This window comes from Crotalus tigris, unplaced genomic scaffold (genome assembly GCF_016545835.1).
Source record: "Crotalus tigris isolate CLP2741 ecotype Arizona unplaced genomic scaffold, ASM1654583v1 scf7180000024340.7048381, whole genome shotgun sequence".
In the NCBI taxonomy this organism is placed as follows: domain Eukaryota; kingdom Metazoa; phylum Chordata; class Lepidosauria; order Squamata; family Viperidae; genus Crotalus; species Crotalus tigris.
The window spans coordinates 4254372-4276726 of record NW_024100510.1 but is presented as its reverse complement, the minus strand read 5'-3'; the positions used below and the strand labels follow the sequence as shown (position 1 = coordinate 4276726).

Below are 22355 nucleotides of genomic sequence, written 5' to 3'. Positions count from 1 at the left end.
GGGACCCTGGCAGAAAACAAGAGATGTTTCCTAAAGCACATTTTATCCACATGACCCAATGTTTATTTGGGTCAGTGACCCAGCCAAATTTAAAAATCCAGGCAGTCCTCACTTGCTGATCACATCAGTGACCATTTGAAATTGCAATGAAGCTGAATGAGTGCTACCTACAACTGGTCCTTGAAGTTCTAGCCATTGTACCACCTTCCGGCCATTACACCACCTACCAACTCGCTTCCCACAAGCAAAGTCAATGGAACAGCTGGTAGAGAAGGTCACATGTCATTCTGCTAGATTCCCCTGGCCTCTGTGCCCTCACCAATCATCCTCACCAATCATTCCCCCAGCCTCCCTGCATTTCTCTCAGCCTCCTTACACTCGAATGGTGGCACACCCTGCTTTCTTTGGCCACCCTGCATTCGCACAGTGCTGCACTTTCTTGCCTCCTTGTGGTTGTGCATGGCCTGCACTGGGTCTTCCTTGCCTCCATACCTGCTCCCCATTTAACAACCTGCACTTCTTGGGCTTACAATGACAATTGGCACTGCCAGGATTGCTACTAAGTGATGCTGTCACCTGAGGTGCTTTACAACCACATCATTTAACAAAATCCCAGTCCGTATTGCCATCGTAACGTGACTACTATATACAACACAAATGGTTGAGCTAAAACATCAACATAACAAAGAGTCTCTATAATAAAAAGTATAACATAAACTACCAAAATGAGACCCACAGTGGTTAATGCGGTGGGCTAGAAACTGGGAGACTGTGAGTTCTAGTCCTGTTTTAGGCATGAAGCAATCTGGATGACCGTGGGCCAGTCACTAACTTTGAGCCCTAGGAAAGAGACAATGGCAAACCCTTCTGAAATGTGAATACGCATCGCTTATCTTCATGCACGTTGCGCAGCAGCCTCTACTCATACAGTGGCGCACTATTAGCCAGAATATGGGAGATATGGGGAAAAGACTGGAAATAAATTATTTGCATCGATATGTCCTGATGACAATTTTAAAGAAAACAAAACAAAATGTTTGCATAAATCGAAAAATTATTTCCCATGTTGTGATTGAGAGCTTATGTTGGGGGAGGGGGGTGATGACAACTTCCTCATTGGCTCGAGGGGGCGATTCATTCAAAAAGGTTAAGAACCACTGGACTAGATGACCTCCAAGGTCCCTTCCAACTTTATTATTATTATTAAATCCTCTGACTCTTTTTGGAATGTACATATTATTAAGGACAGAGTGTAAGTGGACCTAATATTCCTATAGAATTTACAGTTCAAGAGATCCTGCATTGAAAATCCCAATGTTAACACATACTTAGGGGGGTCCAGTTTAAATTAAGTGCTAACCTAGTTTTTCCATTTTTAGAATCTGTTTTTCATGGACCACAGTCTCCTGCAACCTCACCAGGGAATGGTAGTGAGTCTCCACAAATAGCACAACCAAAGAAAATCAGAGGAGTTGGGTTTGGAGATATTTTCAAAGAAGGCTCAGTAAAACTTAAGCCGAGATTGTCTAGTAATGATTCAGAAGAAAAAAAACAAGATAAGGTAATGGGCCTAAATGATACACATTTCAAAATGGAGCAATTGTATATGTTGTGATAAAAAGCTTGGTACCTTGTGCACTTGTAAAAACAAAGTTGTTTACTTTTTGACGAAGGTTATTCTGCCTCTTCTTAAGTTTCACAGTAACATTATTCTTCAGTAATGGGTGCAATGCACCATCTCATTGATACCTTTTTACCTTAAGCAGTTTATTGTATTCTCCAGATGTTTAAAATTCTATTCTTAGGTATAATTTGGGAAACTTTGAAAGCCAGTATGGTCTGTTTGACAAGGAGTTGGAAAATGTATGTTCTAGTCCATCCTTAGCCACAAAAGCTCACTAATTTTGTCACAATCACTCTTAGCCCAAACCGCCTTTCAAGTTGTTATGGAATAAAGTGAGAGATCGCTGTGGATGCCTACTTTTCCCCCTGAGTTAAAGGTGGGCTACAGTAAAAAAAATCCTGCATAAACTATCATTTGAAAACTATCATACTTGAAAAGAGATTATGGGGTTTCAGGAGTAGGGCAAACTGCAGCAAAGAACTCATTGGGAGTCAGGCAAATTGAATGGATAAGTCACTAAAAGGAAACAAAAGCTTCCAAATGCCTTTTCATGTTTATACCAGTAAAATAGTACATGAGATGTCAGTAGAAATGGCAGGGGATGGGTGGGAATCTTCCATAGGATGACTAGATTTTTGAAAATTTGAAGGAAAAATATGAAAACACTCACTTAGTCTGACTATTTGTTGGGTACATCAAGCAGTGCAGATTGCTGTTCTGTAAATGATGGACTTAATTGCATCATTGGGTCAGCTGATGATAAAAGTATGTCAAGGCTTTTTGCTTTTAAGTCCCAGGAAAAATAACCCTTGTGTAGTTGTGCTTCCATTGCTCAAAATCCATTTGGGAAAAAGTTATAGTTTATGTTGTAGTTGTACCTTTTACCACAAGCCAAGCAAATTTTTAAAGGATACTTGACCTTTTTAAACTTTATGGCCAACCATGTATAGACATTTGATCTATACTTTCTTCTTTTATGCAATCTCTTTATTTTTAAAAAATATGTTAAGTCTTCATGTGTATTATTGGGATTTATTATATATAAACACTTTACACCTACATGTTTGTGTATATATATTTTGGCAGGAGTAATTGTAGTTTCTAATATAAAAACATTTGCAAAACAGACTTTAGAAGTCTTTTGCAGGTAGTAGAGCTTTGTTTTATTGTCGTGTGTAATTTCCTTCCAGTTATTCAAAGGTTTGTCCTGCCTTGTGTATTTTATATGATTTCTTATATTTAATGTTGCCATCTGTCATTAGATGAAGCTGTTGTTATTCCAGTAGTGTTGAAACTTTAATAGCCATTAATAACTTCTAATGACAAAACATGGAATGCTAATAAAGATGAAACACGTCAAAGTGCTAAATTTGGAGAAGATGAGCTGATATCGACAGAAATCAGAAGGCTGGCTCAGAAAATAGATTATATCTTAATAAAATATGCTTTGACTTGCAGCCTATTATTAGTCTTTCTAATAGATTGATAATATTTTCATTTAGAAGCAGTATTTATTTCATTGCATTTAAATGCATTGAAAAAAATCTTCTATTAACTTCTTGTTCTGTAAGATTTATAACTTACAGTTTATTCTTCTGAGCTGATTCAGAGATCACATATTAAAATACATTTGGCAATTGCCTAATTCTTGTTTTTATCTCCATGTTCTTGTGTAGCCATTACCTAATCTTCCATCTGGACCAAAAGTAACCTCACTCCCTGGCACAACAAAATCAGAAATGGCAACAGAAATAGCAAAAGTAGAAATGGAAAGCAAACAAAAACGTATGGTTTTATATCTACTTTATTTTAATTTTAAAATCTTTAAATATAAACTGTATGATAAAAAAAACTATTTGTCAAAAGGCAGATAATTTATTCCTGGCTTTTTGAAGAAAATATTCTCACAACCTGGGCGAGGAATATATATCCTAATAGTAATTTTCATTTGAGTTCAGTGTGTTTGAGTAGTGTAATCCTGCCACACAGCTAGAATCTTACCTTCACAGCTAGAATATCTTAAGCATGACAAGGCATCAAAGCAACTTGTCAGATAGTTTGTGTAGCAAAAACGTGATCATAATTTTCCATTATAAATCTTGGTTTATCTAGTAGAATGTTAGATTTTCCCTTGACTTTGCTCTCCTTTATCTTTTCTGAACTGAGGACTTCAGTAAATAATTTCAATAACTTAGTTGCTATTATTTCTCAGCCGATTCCTTGTCTTATTTCAATTGCTCATAAACAAGGGGAAGGTCAAATATCCTCCTATTCCATCCTAATGATTTTGTGGAGTGATTTTGTATCCTTTACTAGCATAGCTTTTAAATTATTAATAGCAATGTGCCATACTTCATGGTAAACCAATACAGATTAAATACATAAAATATAGTAAACCTTGGACTGAAGTAATATTGGTTTAGTGGACTGTGAATACAATGAGCAGAATCTTTCTGTGATTCATATCTGTATATGTATTACCATAATTCTATCAGTGATTTTGTGCATGTGTAAAATATGCATGCATAAAATACATATGCACAACATTCAATTCCCATATGCATGTGCAAGATCCCATTCAGATTTAATAAACATTCCACTTTAAGTGACATCTGATCTCCCCATTAATTACTTATTATAAAATTTAAATATTTGTATTCAAACAACAACCATTGGAATGTGCTCAGTGTTCACAACTTTCATTCCTTCCTTTAAGCTAAAGAATACTGCAAAGCCTTGTTTCCCTATGAAGGTACCCATGAGGATGAACTTAATTTTAAAGAAGGGGATATTATCCAAATAATAAATAAGGTAAGTTATTTATATTTAAATATCAGTCCTCGACCTACAACCACAGTTGGGTCCAGAATTTCTCTTGTAAGTCATGGTGGTCATAAAAATGAGTTATGGCATGATTGGATCCAATTTTATGTCCATGTTTACTATGGTCATTAAGTGAATCCAGCTTCCCTAATGGATTTTTGCTGTTTTTTGCCAGAAACTAGCAAAAAAGGTCACAGATCATAATCACATGACTGCATGATGTTGCAACTGGTGGTAAGTGCCAGCATTGTGATCACGTGACCATAGAAGTAGTGCAAGGGTCGTAATTTCAAGTACAGGTCATGAAGCACGTTTTCTGTGGCCAGAACCTATCTAGAGGACTGTAGCCTAGATATATTAATACCTATATCATAAAAAAGAGGCAAGGAAAATCCCAAGAATTAGTGACCAATCAGCCTTTTAAATATTCCTGTTAAATTTTATGTCAAGATAGTATTAGACAGACTGGAAGACGGAATGGAGACTAACAAAATTATTTATAATGAACAAGTAGATTTCAGGAAGGGTCAGAGCATGTTTGACAATTGTCAGGTTTTCTTTTTATCTTCTACATATGAGAGCAGTACTACAAAACATTTGAATGTAGCAACTACAAATTTGTCTGCATACTTTGACTCAATAGAAGTAGGTTATTGATGAAATTAGTTAACACTAGCACAGATAACAATCTACTGAATCTTTTGCAGCAGTTCTCTTCGATTATATTTACCAGAATGAAATAGATTTATGTAGATTGCTCTCTTAAGCAATATCAACAAAATAAGGAGCAAAGCAAGGCTCAATCCTCACACCAATATTGTTTATTACTTATACACATTTCATTCCTTCTCATATGTCAGCTTCTCTAGAAAGTTTCCATTATATCCCACACTGGTAATATAGTTATACTCTCAATAACAAGAGTTGAGTTGAAAAAATGTTTAAAAAGCTAGGGCAGTGGTGGCGAACCTATGGCAGGCGTGCCACAGGCGGCACTCAGAGCCCTCTCTGTGGGCACGCATGCTGTCACTCCAACCCCACCTCCCACCGCAGCCCCCTCCTCACCAGCAACCCCTCCAGAGGAGAGTCACCCCGGAGCGTGACCCATGCAGAGTAGTGCAGCCAAGGACATGGCAGCCAGGACAAGATTTCACCCTTATGCCCTGTCGCACTCAGTTGATGCTGCGGGGCACGGGCAGAGGGCGTGGCTACCATGGGGCTGCTGGGCCACCTGGGCGATTTGCGGCAGGCCGTGGAGGCGGTGGGTGGCCCTGTGGGTGGGCAAGGGGTGGGTGGAGCAGGGGCAGAGTGGGCAGGGCAGGGGCGGAGCAGGCAGGGGCGGACGGGGTGATTTTTGGGCACTCAGTCTCTAAAAGGTTTGCCATCAGTGAGCTAGGGCATTACAGGTAGTCCTTGTTTAGTGATCACAACTGGGACTGACAAGGCAGTTAATCAAAGCAGTCACTAAGTGCAAGTGCACTTTCCTTTGCTTTACAGAGGTCATAAATGTGAACATTAATACCTTTTCATTGTTGTCATAACTGTGAACAGTTCTTAAACAAGGGCTATCTATATGTGCAAATAAACTTATGTAGTTATTCAGCATGTGTACACATATCATTACCTCATGAAGTGGTATGATATGTTCAATGGAGTCTTCATACAGGCTAAAACAAATTGTTTTAGCAGTTCTATGCTGAGCAGGAGATTTGACTACATGACCTTTGAGATCTCTTCTAACTTATGATTCCACACGTAGTGAAAGAGTTCCAGCACAATACTTTATTGAATTAGAAATGGTTATCAAAGGAAACTTTTGGTCAGCTGTTTCATTTTAACATTTGAGAAGGAAAGGATCAAGTAACAAGGAAGTAAAGCATTGGCTTGGCATTAATTATCATGGGATGCCTTCCGACATAATATTTGCCACATCGGTGATGAACATTTTATAGCTAAACATACCAATACAAAGGGGATAGTTTTAAATCATGGTTTTTGATCAAGCCATGATGGGCTGATTCACACATCACTCAAGTCAAAAGCAAAGAAACCAACACATATCAGGCCTTAGATTTGTAGGCAGGCAAAAGTATTCATTGTATATTTCACCTATTCCTTGTTTATCCCTTCATTCTATGCATATGTTTTAGATGAATTTCTGCAAGGATATACTCATGGGAAAAAAATGAAACCAGGAAGTACAAAGTTTGCATAATCATTTGTACTTCTTGCAAAGTAACATTTGCAGCCAATAAGTTGACATCAAACCGTGTTCCAAGCTGGTTTATGGTCCAAGAGTAAATTCTTGTTTATTCAGTGATCATGTGCATGCCCCATATTAAGTCTTAAAAACTAGCACATATGTAATGGCTTAGTGCAATATGTGGCTCAATTTCTAAAAAACTGCAATTTAATGTAAGCTGGGTGGTTAGATGATGAAGTCTGAAAATTTATGTGTGGTGTAAAACGAATATACATTTAGTAATTTTTTTTTAGGACACTGGGGAGGAAGGATGGTGGAGAGGCTTTCTTAATGGTAAAGAAGGAGTTTTTCCAGATAACTTTGCAGTTCAGATTCATGAATCTGATAAAGATTTCCCTGTAAGTACTTATTGCAGTTTTTAAAAAGTTATAGCTCTTCTTTAAAAAGCTGATTTAATAACCAAGTGGTGTGTTTTGTAGATCCATAAATATGCTGTTCAGATTTTTTTTTCATAATTCAATTCCATTTTCCTCATTTAATTTTTTGGGCCTTGCAATTGTTCTGTTAATATAACATTGCCATAAAAATGAGCTTTTTGGAGAAATCTTATCTGGGTGACATTGGTCCAGTCATTATCATGTGACCTAACCTTTCTCATAGATCTGCTATGAAGAGCAATGAAGTGATCTTGGAAGATGGGATTGAGACAAACACTAGCCCTGTTCAGCACTTCCAAGTTCAGTCTCCAAAAAGTGCTTCAAAATATGCAGGGCCATGGATGCAACCCCTGTCTTCAGCATCTTAAAACAAATGCTCTGCACTGCTTTAAGGTCATGCAGACAAATGCCTCATTTGCACCGCCATCACTCTGAAGCTTCTTTTGGAAATGTGAACCCAAAGTGATGCGTGCCTATAATAATGTTAGCACTTTCGTTTTTGGCTCTGAAATATTTTTAATTCAAAAAAAGATCCTGGCTTGGATCTTTAAAATCCTTAAAACCCTCAGCAAAATTAAACTCATAATAATCTAATTTTTCTTCCTGACCATGAGTTACTCTTGAACTGTGTGTTTGGGTTATCAGAAGGTGTGGTGACTGGGGATTACGGAAATCTTTCTAAAGCATACAGAATAATGTATATATGTAAAGAATAAGTAAATGCAACTTGCAGTAGTGACAAGGAGCATTTGAGAAAGGTGTTACAAAACACATTGTATACTTGGAATTCTATAAATGACTTTAACAAACTTACAGAACAGATTCCTGAGCAAATTTTGACAGGTACCCCAGAGACAGGTGGTAGAGTAGGAATAAAAAAATAAATGAAAAATAATTAAATCAGAGAAGTTCAGGGTAATCTCGTCCAGGATCTGGTATCAAGAATAATACTAATTAAGGGTTTAAAAGCAATTTGAAGTTAGAGGTGAAATGGCCTTAATAATATCGAATGGTAGTAAAAAAAAATTGCTAAGGGCAAAATGTTGTCTTCAAATTCTTGCTCTTTTGATCAGTCTAATTTACTTAATTTCTTAATTGTATTTCACCAGCAAATTGTAGACAAGGCCCAGGAAATGTTCTGAATGTTGTATTACAAGTTTTGTTTTTTTAAATTCAGTCAGGTCTCTAGTTGTTATTGTAGATACAATTCAATGAACCTGAAAAATTGGGTTCATTGTTGTTTTGTTCCTGGATGGCTACAAATTTTTTCAATTAACTTTCTATGTCAGTTGCACCTTTTTCTGAAGAAGTGTAGCTAACAATAGTCACCTGTACGTTAATCTTACCTTCACAGATACTCTCTTACAGTGCTTTTTTTGTTAAAAAAAAAAAAGGTGCCCGAACTCACACACATCATACAACCCGGACTTGCCTACCCTACAAGGTTCCATCCAAAAAAGGTGCCGGAACTCCATTCTCGGCATTCTGTGACAAAAAAAGCCCTGCTCTCTTATTTCTAAGTGGTTAGTAATAAAACTTCTGCTTATGGAGAATGAGAGATTTCTGAGAAAGAAGAGTCTCCTTTGGCAAGATGGATAGCACACAATTTTGATAGATAAGCAAATAAAATAGAGGAGAAAGAGAACTAGTTGTTTATTCTCTGCCTCCTCTGCTTTCTCGGCAATCATTTTCCTGATCATTTTCAAAAACCTTGGTTCTGCCTAAGGAGCTATTTGTAATCCTTGCACCAGTAACCCTATAGACCAGTGGTTTTCAACCTTTCTAATGCCGCGACCCCATAATACAGTTCCCCATGTTGTGGTGACCCCCAACCACTTATACATCACTGGGTGCCAGGGGCGTGGCCAAAGAAAAGGGGGAAAAAATGGCGGACAGCCTTGTTTGGCGACCCCCGTGAAATCGTCGTTCGACCCCAAATGGGGTCCCGACCCACAGGTTGAGAACCACTGCTATAGACAGTACAATGGAGCTATTGAGAATACCTGTGGTCTTCTGGGTCTTAATTCAGGAAAATACTTGGCATGAATATTATTCATTTATATTTTGTCCTCTTTGCAGAAGCCAAAGAAACCACCACCTCCTGCAAAAGGTCAAGGTATGTCTGATAGGCTTTTATTAGACCATAATTGCAAAAGAGAGTGTAGTTGATTGGAAATTATTAATATATTCTGAGTGAAAAAAAAATCTCAATCAGAATTATTCCTTTTTAACATGTTGCCTATGAGATGAAATCCATTCGTACGCAAAGTGTCTTGAAATATGGACAGTTTTTATTATTGGAAACAATGATGTGGCATCTTGTGAGCCATCACTTTCTGCTATACATATAGATACTTAGGTCTCGATTAGTGCACTTAACAAAGCCCATGAAATGGGATTCCACTATAGTATTCAAAGTAATAGTTGCATGGAAAATAAGATAGTTGGTTCCAGTTCAACAGAAATTGACAATTAAAAATTCTAAATATATTTTTATATGTTTATTAATGAAAAACCATATAACACTAAAAGAGGATAAACCCATACCCAAAGTATATATGGTATCTGTTGTATTCTGCTGTAGTTCTTCACAATGAGCATTTTCTTTTCTCTGTTTTTCACACACAAAGATTCACACCTATAATCTCGATGGTAACTGCTCACATGCCAGTCACAACTGTATGTGCGCTAGCCTTATACTAGCTAAATTTGGTTCACACTAAATGTAGCCTAGTATTTTATGAATCACAATCAAATTGTGCAGTATTCAGACTCGTATTAATTATGACCTATTATTTATTTATTTATTTATAATTATTTATTTATTGTTTTTATTATTTATTTATATTATTTATTTATAAATTCATGACTTCTACGAATACAGATGAGATAATCCTAAGCATACTTCCATGTAATAGTGTGTAACTATTTTTTTTTCTATATCTTTTTAACGATATATTCAGTTGTACAAGTTTTAAAAAGCTACGCCATGAAACAATTCTTGTTTTTAAAATTCTTATGCTGGTCAGCACTTCTAAATAGATTTCTATTTCTGCCACATATTTGATAGATGTAAAATACATTTTAGTTATTAATTATCATACAGTAATTTCTCTACTAAAGCAGTGTGATTTTTAAATTTTGGCTCTATCTGCAGGTTCTAAGGCTGATCTTCTACCTGTGGAGAAGAAGTTTCCTCATCTCAGGAACGAAGAAAAAGGTAAGATCAGAAAAAGGTAAAATGATACTAAAAACATAAATTTTCAGGACTGTAGTTTAAAACAGAGCAGCTTTAGTATGAATATACGCATATGATTCAGGTGATTAGAAAAGAGCTAAATAATATTTTTTGGATTTTTACAAATTCTACAGTGTGTATCCCTGAAGTAGCAAGCACTAACTATAAATATCATTCAGTGTAATATTACAGGCATATGTAGATTAAAAATAACTAGTTTTTTAAAGCAGACAAGAGATATAGATGCTATGTAAAATTTATTTTGTTGGCGGTAAAAAAAATTAAACTCCATCCAAAATAGACTTGTTAGGTTTTTTTCCCTATTTTTATTATTATTATAAATAACTGAAGATGGTGAATATACCTAATATTCCCTGTTCCTCCTATTGTCCCCCATAACAAGCCTATGATGTTGGTTGAGCTGGGAGAAAGTGACTGGCCCAGAGCCACTCAGCCAGCTTTCATGCCAAAGATAGGATTAGAACTCACAGTTTCCTGGTGCCTTAACCATTAGATCAGACTGGCTCTCATACATTTTAAAGAATACAAAATTCATGTTTTCTGCAAAAAACTTTGCTAATGAATCCTGTGGCCCAGGGAATTCAACATTTTACAGAATTTATGAATAATATGCTGGATTCCACTTGTATCCATTTAAAAAGAGTCCGTTGCAAATGTCGGAACCTGAGAAACTAAAGTAAAGGAAGGAAGGAAGGAAGGAAGGAAGATTTCTTGGTTTTGATTCAACTATGCACTGTTTTTGTCTTAGTTTTATTTGAAATTGCTTCCAAAATGCAAATTGGGGTATTTGTCCAGAACTGCCTATGTCCATGCAAGAAACTTTCATAAATTATTTCTGCATTATTTTTATGGTAAATGTTATTTACTCACTCTGTTGCCAGATGAAAAACCAGTGTTGGATCAGAAGACATCTAAACCAGTGGCTCCCCGAGTACCACCAAAAAAGCCTGTCCCTCCAAACAAGACTAACAGCCTATTAAAAGCCGGGATATTGCTTTCAAAATGGCCAGATAAGACAGTTTTGCAACCACCCGTTTCTAAGTAAGTATCTTATTTTGTGCTTGAAATTCTTTGTAACTATATTGCAAAGTATTATTACATCCTTATTTACCTTTTATAACCCCGTCCTTCCAAAGGATGCTTTTGAAATTGGGAGAACATGCTGTAGGTTTTTACATTCACACATGTTTCTCCCATCTCAATTTGTTTTCCTTATTATTTGCTCAGACACGCAGAGCAGTGACAGATAATGTCCTTACTTCGCTTCCCAAGTTTATGTTGAAACTATGCAAGTCATGAGTTGTAGTAACAGATAAAAGAGAACTGAAGGAGGCAACCTGCATTGAAGAAGGGAGCAAAAATTCTGTGCATCTCTGCCTATATCTCAGCTTCTAACCCACAATTTGAGGAATTGGATTCTTGAAGAACGCTTGTAATTTTTGTAAAAGTATATATAAAGTTTTTGTTACATGTTTCATTTTACCTTAATTGCTGATAAAATCACTTAACTTTTGAACATAGGATAAATGGGGAAATTGCATCCTGGAGGCCAAAGTCTGAAATTGAGCCAGCAGTGAAACCAAAGACAGACTCTGAACAGTTACCATTGAAATCAAAATCAGTAGAGGTAGACTCAGCCGCACTACGGAACTTGAAAGAAACAGGTAAGTTTGAAAAGTGTACATAATGAATCTCAATTTTCCGCTCCACAGTATTAGAATAAGCCACAACAAAGAATAAACAACATCTTCAGCAGGGAATACTTTATTATCAGTGGATTCTGTGGTAGGAAAGCTCTGTGGTAAGGGTTGGTAGCAGAGGACCTATAGGTATCAGTTATCTGAAACTACTGTCCTTGATGGCCCTCAGAATCCCTTCATACTTTTTTCCTCTACTTTTAGTGGGAAATTCAAAGAGAAAGCTGTCTTGCAGCAAAGCAGAGTACTTACCTTTAGCATTATTCTTTAATCCTAAGAATGCTTGTGAGTACCTTTTAGGATCCTTTAGGCATTGTTAGAAAATGGAAGACATACTACTTGGAGACATGCTCTCTTGCTTTGAAGAGAGTACCCTGAAGTTTGCCTTCTGATAAATGGTATCTTCTATCCACCATTCCTTCCGTTCTCGATGCAGATATTTCTGACCATTCAAAATTCTAGATATGTCCACCATCTCCAAATGTAGTCTGTGTCTTGCTTACGGCATAATAAATATTCATTTTTTTAAATACTGGAAGATTTTCCCTATCTCAGACTTCTGGAACTATTTAAAAATAATTATTCAGCTAGATTCTACAGGTTTCTGGAATTTGTTTGTTTGTTTATTAATTTATTTTGGAATTATTCCAATACTTGGAAAGCTGAAATGAGGTGCACTGTATACTGTTGAGAATGCTTATGCCCATTACAAGTTTCAAACTGATAATGGGAAAAATAATGTTTACTTATAATGCATTTTTTTAAAAAGAGAGAATCCTTAACATAAGCTCTTTCACAGTATAGAACTCATTCTCCTGTTATTTTATTATGCTTCAAAAGAAGGTCTCAAGCATCTATTTTGTTAAAGTTCAGTACATATAAAATGTATCAATTTACAATATCTTATGGTTTTTTTTAAATAATTCAAAGGTTTTGTATTACAATAATTTGTGCTAGTATCAGGGTCTGCAGAAATGAGCAGAATAAATTGGTATCTGAGAAGCAAACTGAGGTCTCATTCGTATTAGGACAGCAAAATCAGAATACCGAAGCAAATCACAAAGCTTCTTTCATAGTTACTATATACTAGTGTAAGCCTGATTTCTTTATCATCACTGTTGTAAGTTCTTTTTCCCTTAGGGCCTTTTGATATTTTCATTTGTCTATGATATCTGAGGAAATAGCTTTTGAGCCTTAGTGATCAAGATGAGGCATGTATGTTCTTCAATTACAATTAACATGTCTTATTTTTAAAGATAATTTCTGTTATACTTCAGCATTTTATTTGTAATTGTAAATCAGGCAGGTCTCTAAAATCATTAAACAAGCAACATACTGATTTTTTTGCAAGAACAGAATGCACCCAAATTTGGTCAAGGAGGTCATACAAGTACATCACACACAAATATACTCTTCTCCCTTTTTTATTTATATTCTTGCATATTAATAGGAAGAGCTTTTAGAATTCTGGCATGCACAACTGGAAAGACCGTATACAATTTCCTTTCAAATTCTGGAGACTCTTGCTTTACCATGGGCCAGTAGAAAAGGGTTTTCGGTTTCAGATGTTCTCCCTTCAAACAGTCAGAAATGGCATAATCCACTTTAATGTAGAGGTCCATATTTCATGTTCAATAGTTAGCCTTTGAGTTACAGTTAGTCTTTGAACCTGCCCATCATGGTTGTAACTTTGGGGTGGTTGTAAAGCAAATTGGTCATATAATCAACCCAATTTTATGACCTTTTTTGTGGCAGTTGTAAAGTGAATGCTGCAGTTGTTAAGCAAATAATGTCATTAAATGAACCAGTGGTTTGCTTTGGGCACAGTTTTGCTGAAAACTGGAAGTAAACACCAGGTTTTAGCTATGACTGTGAAGGGGCCCCAACTGTCAGAATTTCAAATCTGGGCCATGAGTACCCCCCCCCCCGATAGGGACATTAGAACTTTGAAAGGTCACTAAGTGACTAGTATAAGTTGAGGACTATCTGTACATTCAGAAAATAGAACAGGAAGAAATGAGCTCTTTTAGAGGCCTTTACTTATTTGAACATAACAAATGACTCTAAAGGTTGGAGGGACATTCACAGCTAGCCATCAGTCGTAAATTCCATCAGAGTTTATGCCTTAAACCAAATAAAGAAAAATGTAAGTATTTATAGCAACTTAATCAAATAGAAAAGCATAATTACTCTTCTTTTTGGATATAGGATACTATTACTAAAAGTGCAGTAAATTTTAATACCAGATAAAAATAAAAATATTTTGTAGCACTGAGCCGAAAGCAATGAAAAGGTGTTTTTTATACAACTCTAAGATTGTGGTATTTTAATAGTTGAAATTTTAAAATTACAAAAGGGAACTGTCCAGTATAAAAAAGATAAATTTGTTATTTGGGCATGCAAATGTTCTTGATGTATCAAAGCTAAGCTATCCCTTTTATGCTTGGTTGGGTAAAGAACAGGGACTGAAAATCTCCGAACTTCCAGAGCATAGAGGATTTCATTCAGGGTTGAAATTATGGGATATTTCTGACCATTGCAGTTCAAGTGACTGTCAGCCTGGTTGGGGATGCTTGTTTAGAGAGGTCACCTGAATCTCCCAGAGCGATCCAGGGAGATGTAAGCAACAGTTTTGTCTCTGTATATCGTTGGATTCAAAAAACCCTATTCGCCTAGGCAAGCATAAAAAGGGTTTGTAGAGAATCATGCGAACAACTTCTTTCATCACTTCATGAGACAGAGCTTCCAGTAATTACAGGGCCATAAATCATCTGTTATCTTAAAGAGATGTGGTACATAATATATCTCTCTATATATCTCTGCATTTATATTTCTAAATGGGATATAGGGATATAAATTTTTTTGCTCAGTTTATAAACCGACATTGATTTGCCTTTTTAACCTCCTTTCCCCCTCTCCCATGTACTGCATATATAGTTTATCCTAGTGAAACAATTTTTCTACAAGACAATCCTATAAAACTGCCATTTAACTTAGATTATGTGCATGCATTCTGTGGTGTCAGTGGCACACATCCTTTACTACTTTAGCAATAGAGCTGATACCTTTTGATTTGTACATATTTGCAGTATATTTTTAATCTGATTTAATATTTGGAAAAAATAAATAATTTTGGTATATATACCCATTTTTATATTATATTTTATATGGTATATTTATATTGATATATGCATTTATTAATTGAATTTGAATATGTACAAAGGACATGATAGAGCGGTAGTGTAAATATTTATTAATTTTTTCCACTAAATATTTCTGGTTTCTGACTTTCTCTACACCCGACTGGATTGTTCTCTTCCATTCTGAACCCCAATAATGTCCTTTCCAACTGATCTTAAGGTGAAATGTACAGGTAGTCCTCAACTTATAACAGTTGATTTAGTGACCATTCAAAGTTACAGTAGCACTGAAAGAAGTGACTTATAACCATTTTTCAAACTTATGACCATTGCAGCATCTTCATAGTCACACAATCAGAATTAAAATGCTTGGCAACTGACTCGTATTTATGATGGTTGCAGCGTCCCGGGGTCACGTGATCATCTTTTGTGACTTTCTGACAAGCAAAGTCAATGGGGAAACCAGATTCACTTAACAACCATGTTACTAAGTTAACAACTGCAGTGATTCACTTAACAAGTGGAAAGAAGGGTTGTAAAATGGGACAAAGATGCTTAGCAACATAAATTTGGGGCTCAATCATGGTCATAAGTCGAGGACTACCTGTAGATGTGCCACGGCACCTGTAGTGGGCATGTTTTTTGGAGAGAGATTCCTCCTTCAGAGGAATACAGCAACAGGCCTCATTCCCATACAACATCTATATGTAAAGAATACTAGACAACCCATGATCCATTGGGTCAGTCTTTCCACACACAGTATAATATAGGCTTGCACAGTTTCCCTTCATCTCACAACCCTTAGGAGAGCTCCGGTTAAGCCGCCTCCTCCTCCTCAGCTGATCCAATGAATTGCTTGCCACTGCTGAGGGAAGGGGAAACCAAGAAAGTTGCAGACCACAAGGTAAACTGAACCCCTGCTCCCCATTCTGGTGCGTGCCCAAGGATCCCCTCCCTACAGGGAGGAAGAGGGCTCATACATCAATGCCAGTGCCCCCCCCCCAGCCAGTCCTACCTTACCAGCAGGCACATCAGTCCCTCCCTCGTCCTTCCTCTTTCCAGAATATAGGCTTGGGGAAATCTCCAGCCGGTCCTACCTTGTCAGCAGCCATTCAAGAGTCAATCCTTCATTCTTCCCTTTCTGCCACCGCTGTTAAGAGATTTCAGATTTTGGGCTTACTTTTAACATAGCCAAATAGCCACTTACTCATTGGGCCTTCCTACCAGCCAATTGGGCATAGGGGCCAGAGGAACACAGGAAAAAGGGTTGGAATACAATCTTTCCTTGTGCCACACAACCTATGGGTTTCTGGGGAACTGTCGTTGATATTGTGGCACTGAAGCGGCCCCAACTTTCCCAGATTTCATTTCCATAGGAGTTATGGCTCTCAGCATTCTGTAAGTTATACCATGTCAGTTCCTTGGTTCAATAATTGTTGCCGTATATTCTCCAATTTTGTCCAATTGAAGGTTACAAAGTTGCAAACAGACATGAGAATATTAGTAGTATATAGATACCACATTTAAATACTTTAATTATTCTCAGGGTAGAGGTATCAGTACTTGGGTCATGCAATAGAATAGTTTTTAATAATGGATTGCTATCAAACGTCATTCAGTAGTTTCTTTCCTGCTATTTTCCCATTGTGTATTACAATATGCTATTTCCTTTTCATTCTTAAACTGTTATATAATCTTGCTCTGTAGTCTACAATATATCTTTGTAACTTTTGTAAACATTTTGTTGGTATTGTTAACATTTTAACTGTTTTTAACCCCTACTAATTCAGTCTTCAAGGCATTCCAATTAATAAATTATAAATGAGCCATGCTAGAGTACTGTTGCATTCATTTTAGTTAACTCCAACTTTGAGTTGAGATAAATGTAAAAAATACTTATACTTTAGTTCTTTATTTCTGTAAACTTTTGATGTTGTGTATATGCATGGAGATTTGTTCAGCACTATGGGACAGGACTTCAATTTGCATAATGAAATTTTCTATTTGTGAGGAATCAAGGATCCATATGCTAGCAGAAAAGCTTTGATATGTTTTTAGAAGATATATGTAATACTTTAATAAGTAGAAATCAAGAATCCCTGTCATCTACCTCTTTATTCAGAGATAACTGAATTTCAATACTTCTGAAAAAAGAGTGTCATGGATCCAGACAGCTATTGTGGTTAGAAATGCACCCAGAACCAATTTTGCATATTTTAAAAGATAGCATAGATTCTTCCCCTGAATGAAATTGAATGGATGTGGCTAAAATAAAAATGTCCTGATTATGTATTGAAGATAATGCTGCCATATTTTTCCTGCAAAATACTTTTTTTTGTTCAAAATCTTTTCTAGCTATTCGTCTCCTTGACTTTTCTTTCCAGATTTTGTTTCCTATCCTGTTTGCCATGTTTCCCTTCTTACGTGTCAGGAAATTACCCTCCCCTTCTTCATTTTGGTAAGAAACTTTCTATATAGCAATCCACATCTTTTGTTCCATATCAATTCTTGAACCAAAATTTCTATTCTTGGATATTATTAAAAAAAATTAAAAATGTGTTTATGTTTTCAAAAATTTACGCTGAACTATATCAAGTGAAAAATGTTATATTTTGATGGTTTTGTAACATTACTATATAAAAAATAAATTTTGGTAATAGTAGAATCCCTCTCTTTTCCTGTTTTGAGTTTCTTTGCATGGTTAAGAGCCAAAGAGGGCCATTGTGAGTAAGGCATTCTTTAGCTCTCCAGCATATGGTTACTTGGTATAGTTGCTAGGCAATTACTTCATGAAAGTGCAAAATAAGATATGTAAGTGCTCTGATTTTGAAAATGGGTAACTGGCAAAGGACCACAAGTTCTAGCAGGAAGAGGAGATAAGTTATACTGTTATTGGGGCAAATTCATACAGTAAGTTTGTGAACATCTGCCTACTGTGTAATTGCTATTAATGGTTCAGTTTTTTGCATCTGTTATTTCGTAATATAACTTGCCCCATTAAATAAATTTGTATTGTGTCAAGGTAAGATAAAGGTAGTTGTTGACTTATAACTAGCTGTTCAATGACTGTTCACACTCACGATGGCCTTGGAGCAAATGCTTTACAGACACAAAGCATTTTTTGACTGTTGTAAAATATCCTGCCATGTGCGCCCCTCACAGTCACATGACCGCATTTTGGGTGTTTGCAGCCTGTTGCATTTATGGCCAGTTACCAAATGCCCGGTGATCATGTGATCGCCATTTGAAACCTTCTCTGCCAGTTTACTCAGAAAGTCATTGGGGAAGAAAGTCCAGAAAATCAGTGCAAACAGAAGGGACTTTGGATTTGAGATCTATTCCCCCAGAATGCTGAGGTATTTCCCCTCCCCTTCACACAGGAAGAGGAAATCCTTCCATGCGGTAGAGGAACAGACCTCAAATCTGGTGAAAAACTATGATCGCAAGCATTCTGAGCCTCTCAGAATGCTTGCTTTCACTTGCGTTTTCTCCTCTGGAAGGGACATCATTATTTCTGCTCCTCCAGAGGGGAAAAAGCTAGAAAACACCAGTGTTTCCACCCCTCTGGAGGGGAAAATACAAGTGAGTATGTCAGCTTTTGCTAGTGTTTTTCACCTCTGGAAGGGAAAATGCTAGTGAATGCCAATGTTTCCGCCCTTAGAGAAGGGAAGTACTATCAGACAAATACTATTCTGAGCCTTTCAGAATGCTGACATTTTCTAGTGTTTTACCAGATTTGAGTTCCATTCTTCTAGCATGCTGAGGAATTTCCCTTCTAGAGAGGAAATCCCTTGGCATGCTGGAAGAATGGATCACAATTTAATCTGGCAAAAGTGCTAGCAAATGCCAGCTTTTTTGTTATTTATCTCCCTGATAGGCCAGGGAGAGAGCCTGGGCCTCCAGGACATGGTGGAAGGCCTATGCCCTCTGCCCGGGCACTCCATTTAACAACCCATTTGGTCACTTAACTACCACAACTGGGAGAGCTGGGATTGTGGTAGTTCAGTTAACTACTTCGCTCAATGACCAAGATTTCAGCTGAGGTTGTAAGTGGAGGACTAGCTATATAGAATTTATTGTGCAACTATTCATTTGGTTGTGTGATAAAGAAAAAATACATAAAGGATGTGTTTGTGACTAGATGGCAGAAACCAGTGAAGCCCAAGCTAAAGAAAATAATATATGATTCAGTTGCTTCCCAAGGCCATCAAGATCCATTAATTTGGAAAAGCAACAAGAAAAAGGCCTAGAGTTTAAATTATGGAACGTAGACACAGGTAAAGGCTTTGATGGTTTTACTCTATAGTAGACAAATAAACTATTGTATTATTTTATCTTTCTCTAATACTAATAATATATTTTAATAGTATAGATGAGGTAATAGTATAATCTAATCGTATTTGACAATCTTCAATCAGTTAATGCCAAATCTTGTTCCCGTAACCTTTCACTAAGCAAAATGGTGTGTTTGTTTGAACCAAGATACCTCAAATGAGTTAACTTACAGAATGTGTCCAAATTCCTGGACCCATAACTCCCATGGAATTGATATTCAGAAAATTTTATAAAACAACTTATGACATAAAAACTATCATAAAACAGTTTATGACATAATATAAAATGTCAGAAACATTTCCTGTGTGATGTTTGACAATGGGCGATGTTCAAGGCAGATGCATCTCTGAAAGCATGTATCTTGGAAGGCAGTACATTAGGAGTTCTGTCATTGTTAAAAGCATTAAGGAATCTGATAAAAAAAATTCTCTAAAAGGATCATCCAAGGGAACATGGGTTTTCTAATAAGGGACTAAAATGACTGGAAAGCTGAAATATACTACTGAACGCTGGTTTGAAACCTGGCACTTGAGTTGATTTGAATGTATTTATTTATTTTATTAAACAAATGTATATAGCTGCCCAGCTCACACAGTGACTCCGGGTGGCATAAATCATTAAAAATAACAGTTGTAAAATCCACAATTTAAACCCCACCAGTCTACCCCAGGTTGGAAATTCAGCTTTTGTCACAATCTGATTTGATTTTCTGGCTTCCAGATTCAAGGACAATTGAATTCAACCTAATTCTAGATTCTGTTTTAAAGACATTTTTTATTAGGCTATATTTGGAAAATATTAAAATGGCAGAATGAGATGAAACTAGCAGAGATAATATTCTTAAAATGACAGCTCACTCTGACTCAAGAGTTTCACTGCAATATATATTTTTAATGTTCTTCTTGTGTTTGCTTTAAGACACAGGTAGTGAAGATATGGAAAGGACAGCTCAGCGGCCTCGAGTCTTTGTGGTCGTAAGCTTGTACAAGATTGTACTGAAAAAAAATTCTATTTTAAAAATACAAACTTTCTGGACTAGCAGATGGGACATGCTTTTTTTTTTTTTTTTTAGCAGAATTCATTATCTTGATAAATAGTATTTTGCAAGTTTGTGCATGTTGTAACTTCCAGGTTTCCTTTACCATCAGGCATGGGGTGCCTTCTTTTGACTTGGCAAGTATACTAATTTTGAGGAATGATGTAGGAAGGTCAATAATCTTAGTGTGGCACAAATTCCAGCTGTAACTTTCTGTCAGTACGCTATGCTAGAGATTAGACCAGTGATGGTGAACCTTTTGGGCTTGGCTTGTCAAAAATTCTAAAAATGCCTAACTTGACTGCTGGTGTATCATGCACACACACATCGAAACAAAAGAGAAATAATTCTTTCCACATTCATTTATTTTTTTAAAAAAATACAGTCCAGTCATGTGTGTGATTCACAGTATCTGCCACACATGACTTACCTTGAGGCAATGTTAATTTTCTCTTGACAGGCCCCTGCAGGCTACCCGAGATAGCTCAGGTCATACAAACTGTTTGTTCTTGAAGTGGCTTTGAAGAATGCTCTTCCATGCAATCTCTGAAACCGTGTGAAAGCACACCCCATTCTTGCACAACGTTCAGAGGCTCCAGAGGCCATGTGATTTCTGGAGGCTAAGCAAAAGCACATTCTAATCTCGTGCAACCTCCAAAAATTGTGCAGAAATGGGGCGTGCTTTTGAGAATTGTTGTTTTCAGGCGTTGATGAAAAGTGGCATGTCACTCAAAATGTTGTGGCATATCACAGGTTTACTATCACTGGATGAGATGGATTGCCTTTTGGAGATGGCTTAATCCTACCTAACTTTATTATAGCACGAGATCAGAATTGCTAACAAAATGGTTAGTGTGTGATTTCAGAAGCTCTCAGAGTTGAGTGACTGCAACAGATGGAGGAGGCAGGCTTTGGAAGAGCAGGCTGGTATACCCAGGAGCAAAACACTCAGCCTTTTATTGCACCATTGTAGGTAGTGTAGTTGGGTCATCTGAAATATAAAAAAGACTGCTGAGTACAAAGAAGTATAAAGGAAGCCCAAGTAGTGCATTATTCGGTGTCAGAGTGGCAGGCCTTGGCACTAGAGTAGCACAGAAGCAGGCTGGCATCAGGAAAAATGGGGCTCTCAAAGTTAAATGGCTGTTTTAGTAGAAGAAGCAGATGCCGGTGATGGTAGGCTAGCAGGTGTAGTCCTGTAGTACAGGGCTTTTCAACCTTTTCACCCATTGTACCACTTTTAGGATATGGCAACATCTGATACCACCAGTCGCCTAGCCAGGTGTCAAAAATTTGATGACCCCTCCCCCCAAAAAGGAAAAAAGTGGTAAAGTACAGATAGTATTTGACTTACAACAGTTTGCTTAGTGACTGTTCGAAGTTACAATGGCACTGAAAAAAGTGCCCCCCAAGGCACAGCCGAGCAAGACACCTGCCTGCCCACCCGGCGGCACTCTTCCTCCTGTCTGAGGTTTTCATTGTTGTGAGCATTTCTGTTGAGGATTGGCAGTGGAGGTGGGGTGGGGGGTGTTTGGTTTTTATTCCTCCCATCTGCTGGGTGGTTGCAGCAGGTTTTGGTCACTTCACATGACCCTGGGACACTGTGACTGTCATAAATATGAATCAGTTGCCAAGCATCTGAATGTAAATCACAAGACCCTGGAGATGCTGCAACATTCCAGCTGATCGGTGCTTCTTCTGGGCTCAGCAGAAGCATCAGGATCAGTGCTGCTTTCCAGCTTCAGCCTGTTTCTAATCCTGGCGCTTCCACTGAGCCCTAACAGCCCCGAAAAAGCACCGATCA

General features: G+C 37.1%; 1 protein-coding gene and 1 long non-coding RNA gene across 3 annotated transcripts in view; both read left to right on the top strand.

The window, feature by feature from the left end:
- LOC120300442 (CD2 associated protein) overlaps positions 1-22355 on the top strand; it is a 92683-nt gene that overhangs the window by 58676 nt on the left and 11652 nt on the right. For both annotated transcript variants that reach the window (XM_039326454.1, XM_039326453.1), the window contains exons 6-13: positions 1380-1561; positions 3301-3409; positions 4341-4435; positions 6944-7048; positions 9167-9203; positions 10245-10307; positions 11228-11387; positions 11868-12010. In XM_039326454.1, coding sequence (XP_039182388.1) covers positions 1380-1561; positions 3301-3409; positions 4341-4435; positions 6944-7048; positions 9167-9203; positions 10245-10307; positions 11228-11387; positions 11868-12010 — 894 coding nt within the window. The remainder of the gene's footprint in view (positions 1-1379; positions 1562-3300; positions 3410-4340; positions 4436-6943; positions 7049-9166; positions 9204-10244; positions 10308-11227; positions 11388-11867; positions 12011-22355) is intronic.
- Positions 15732-20596, top strand: LOC120300444. The gene is made up of 2 exons (XR_005554662.1): positions 15732-17641; positions 19325-20596. It is a non-coding gene; the product is annotated as an uncharacterized LOC120300444 (long non-coding RNA).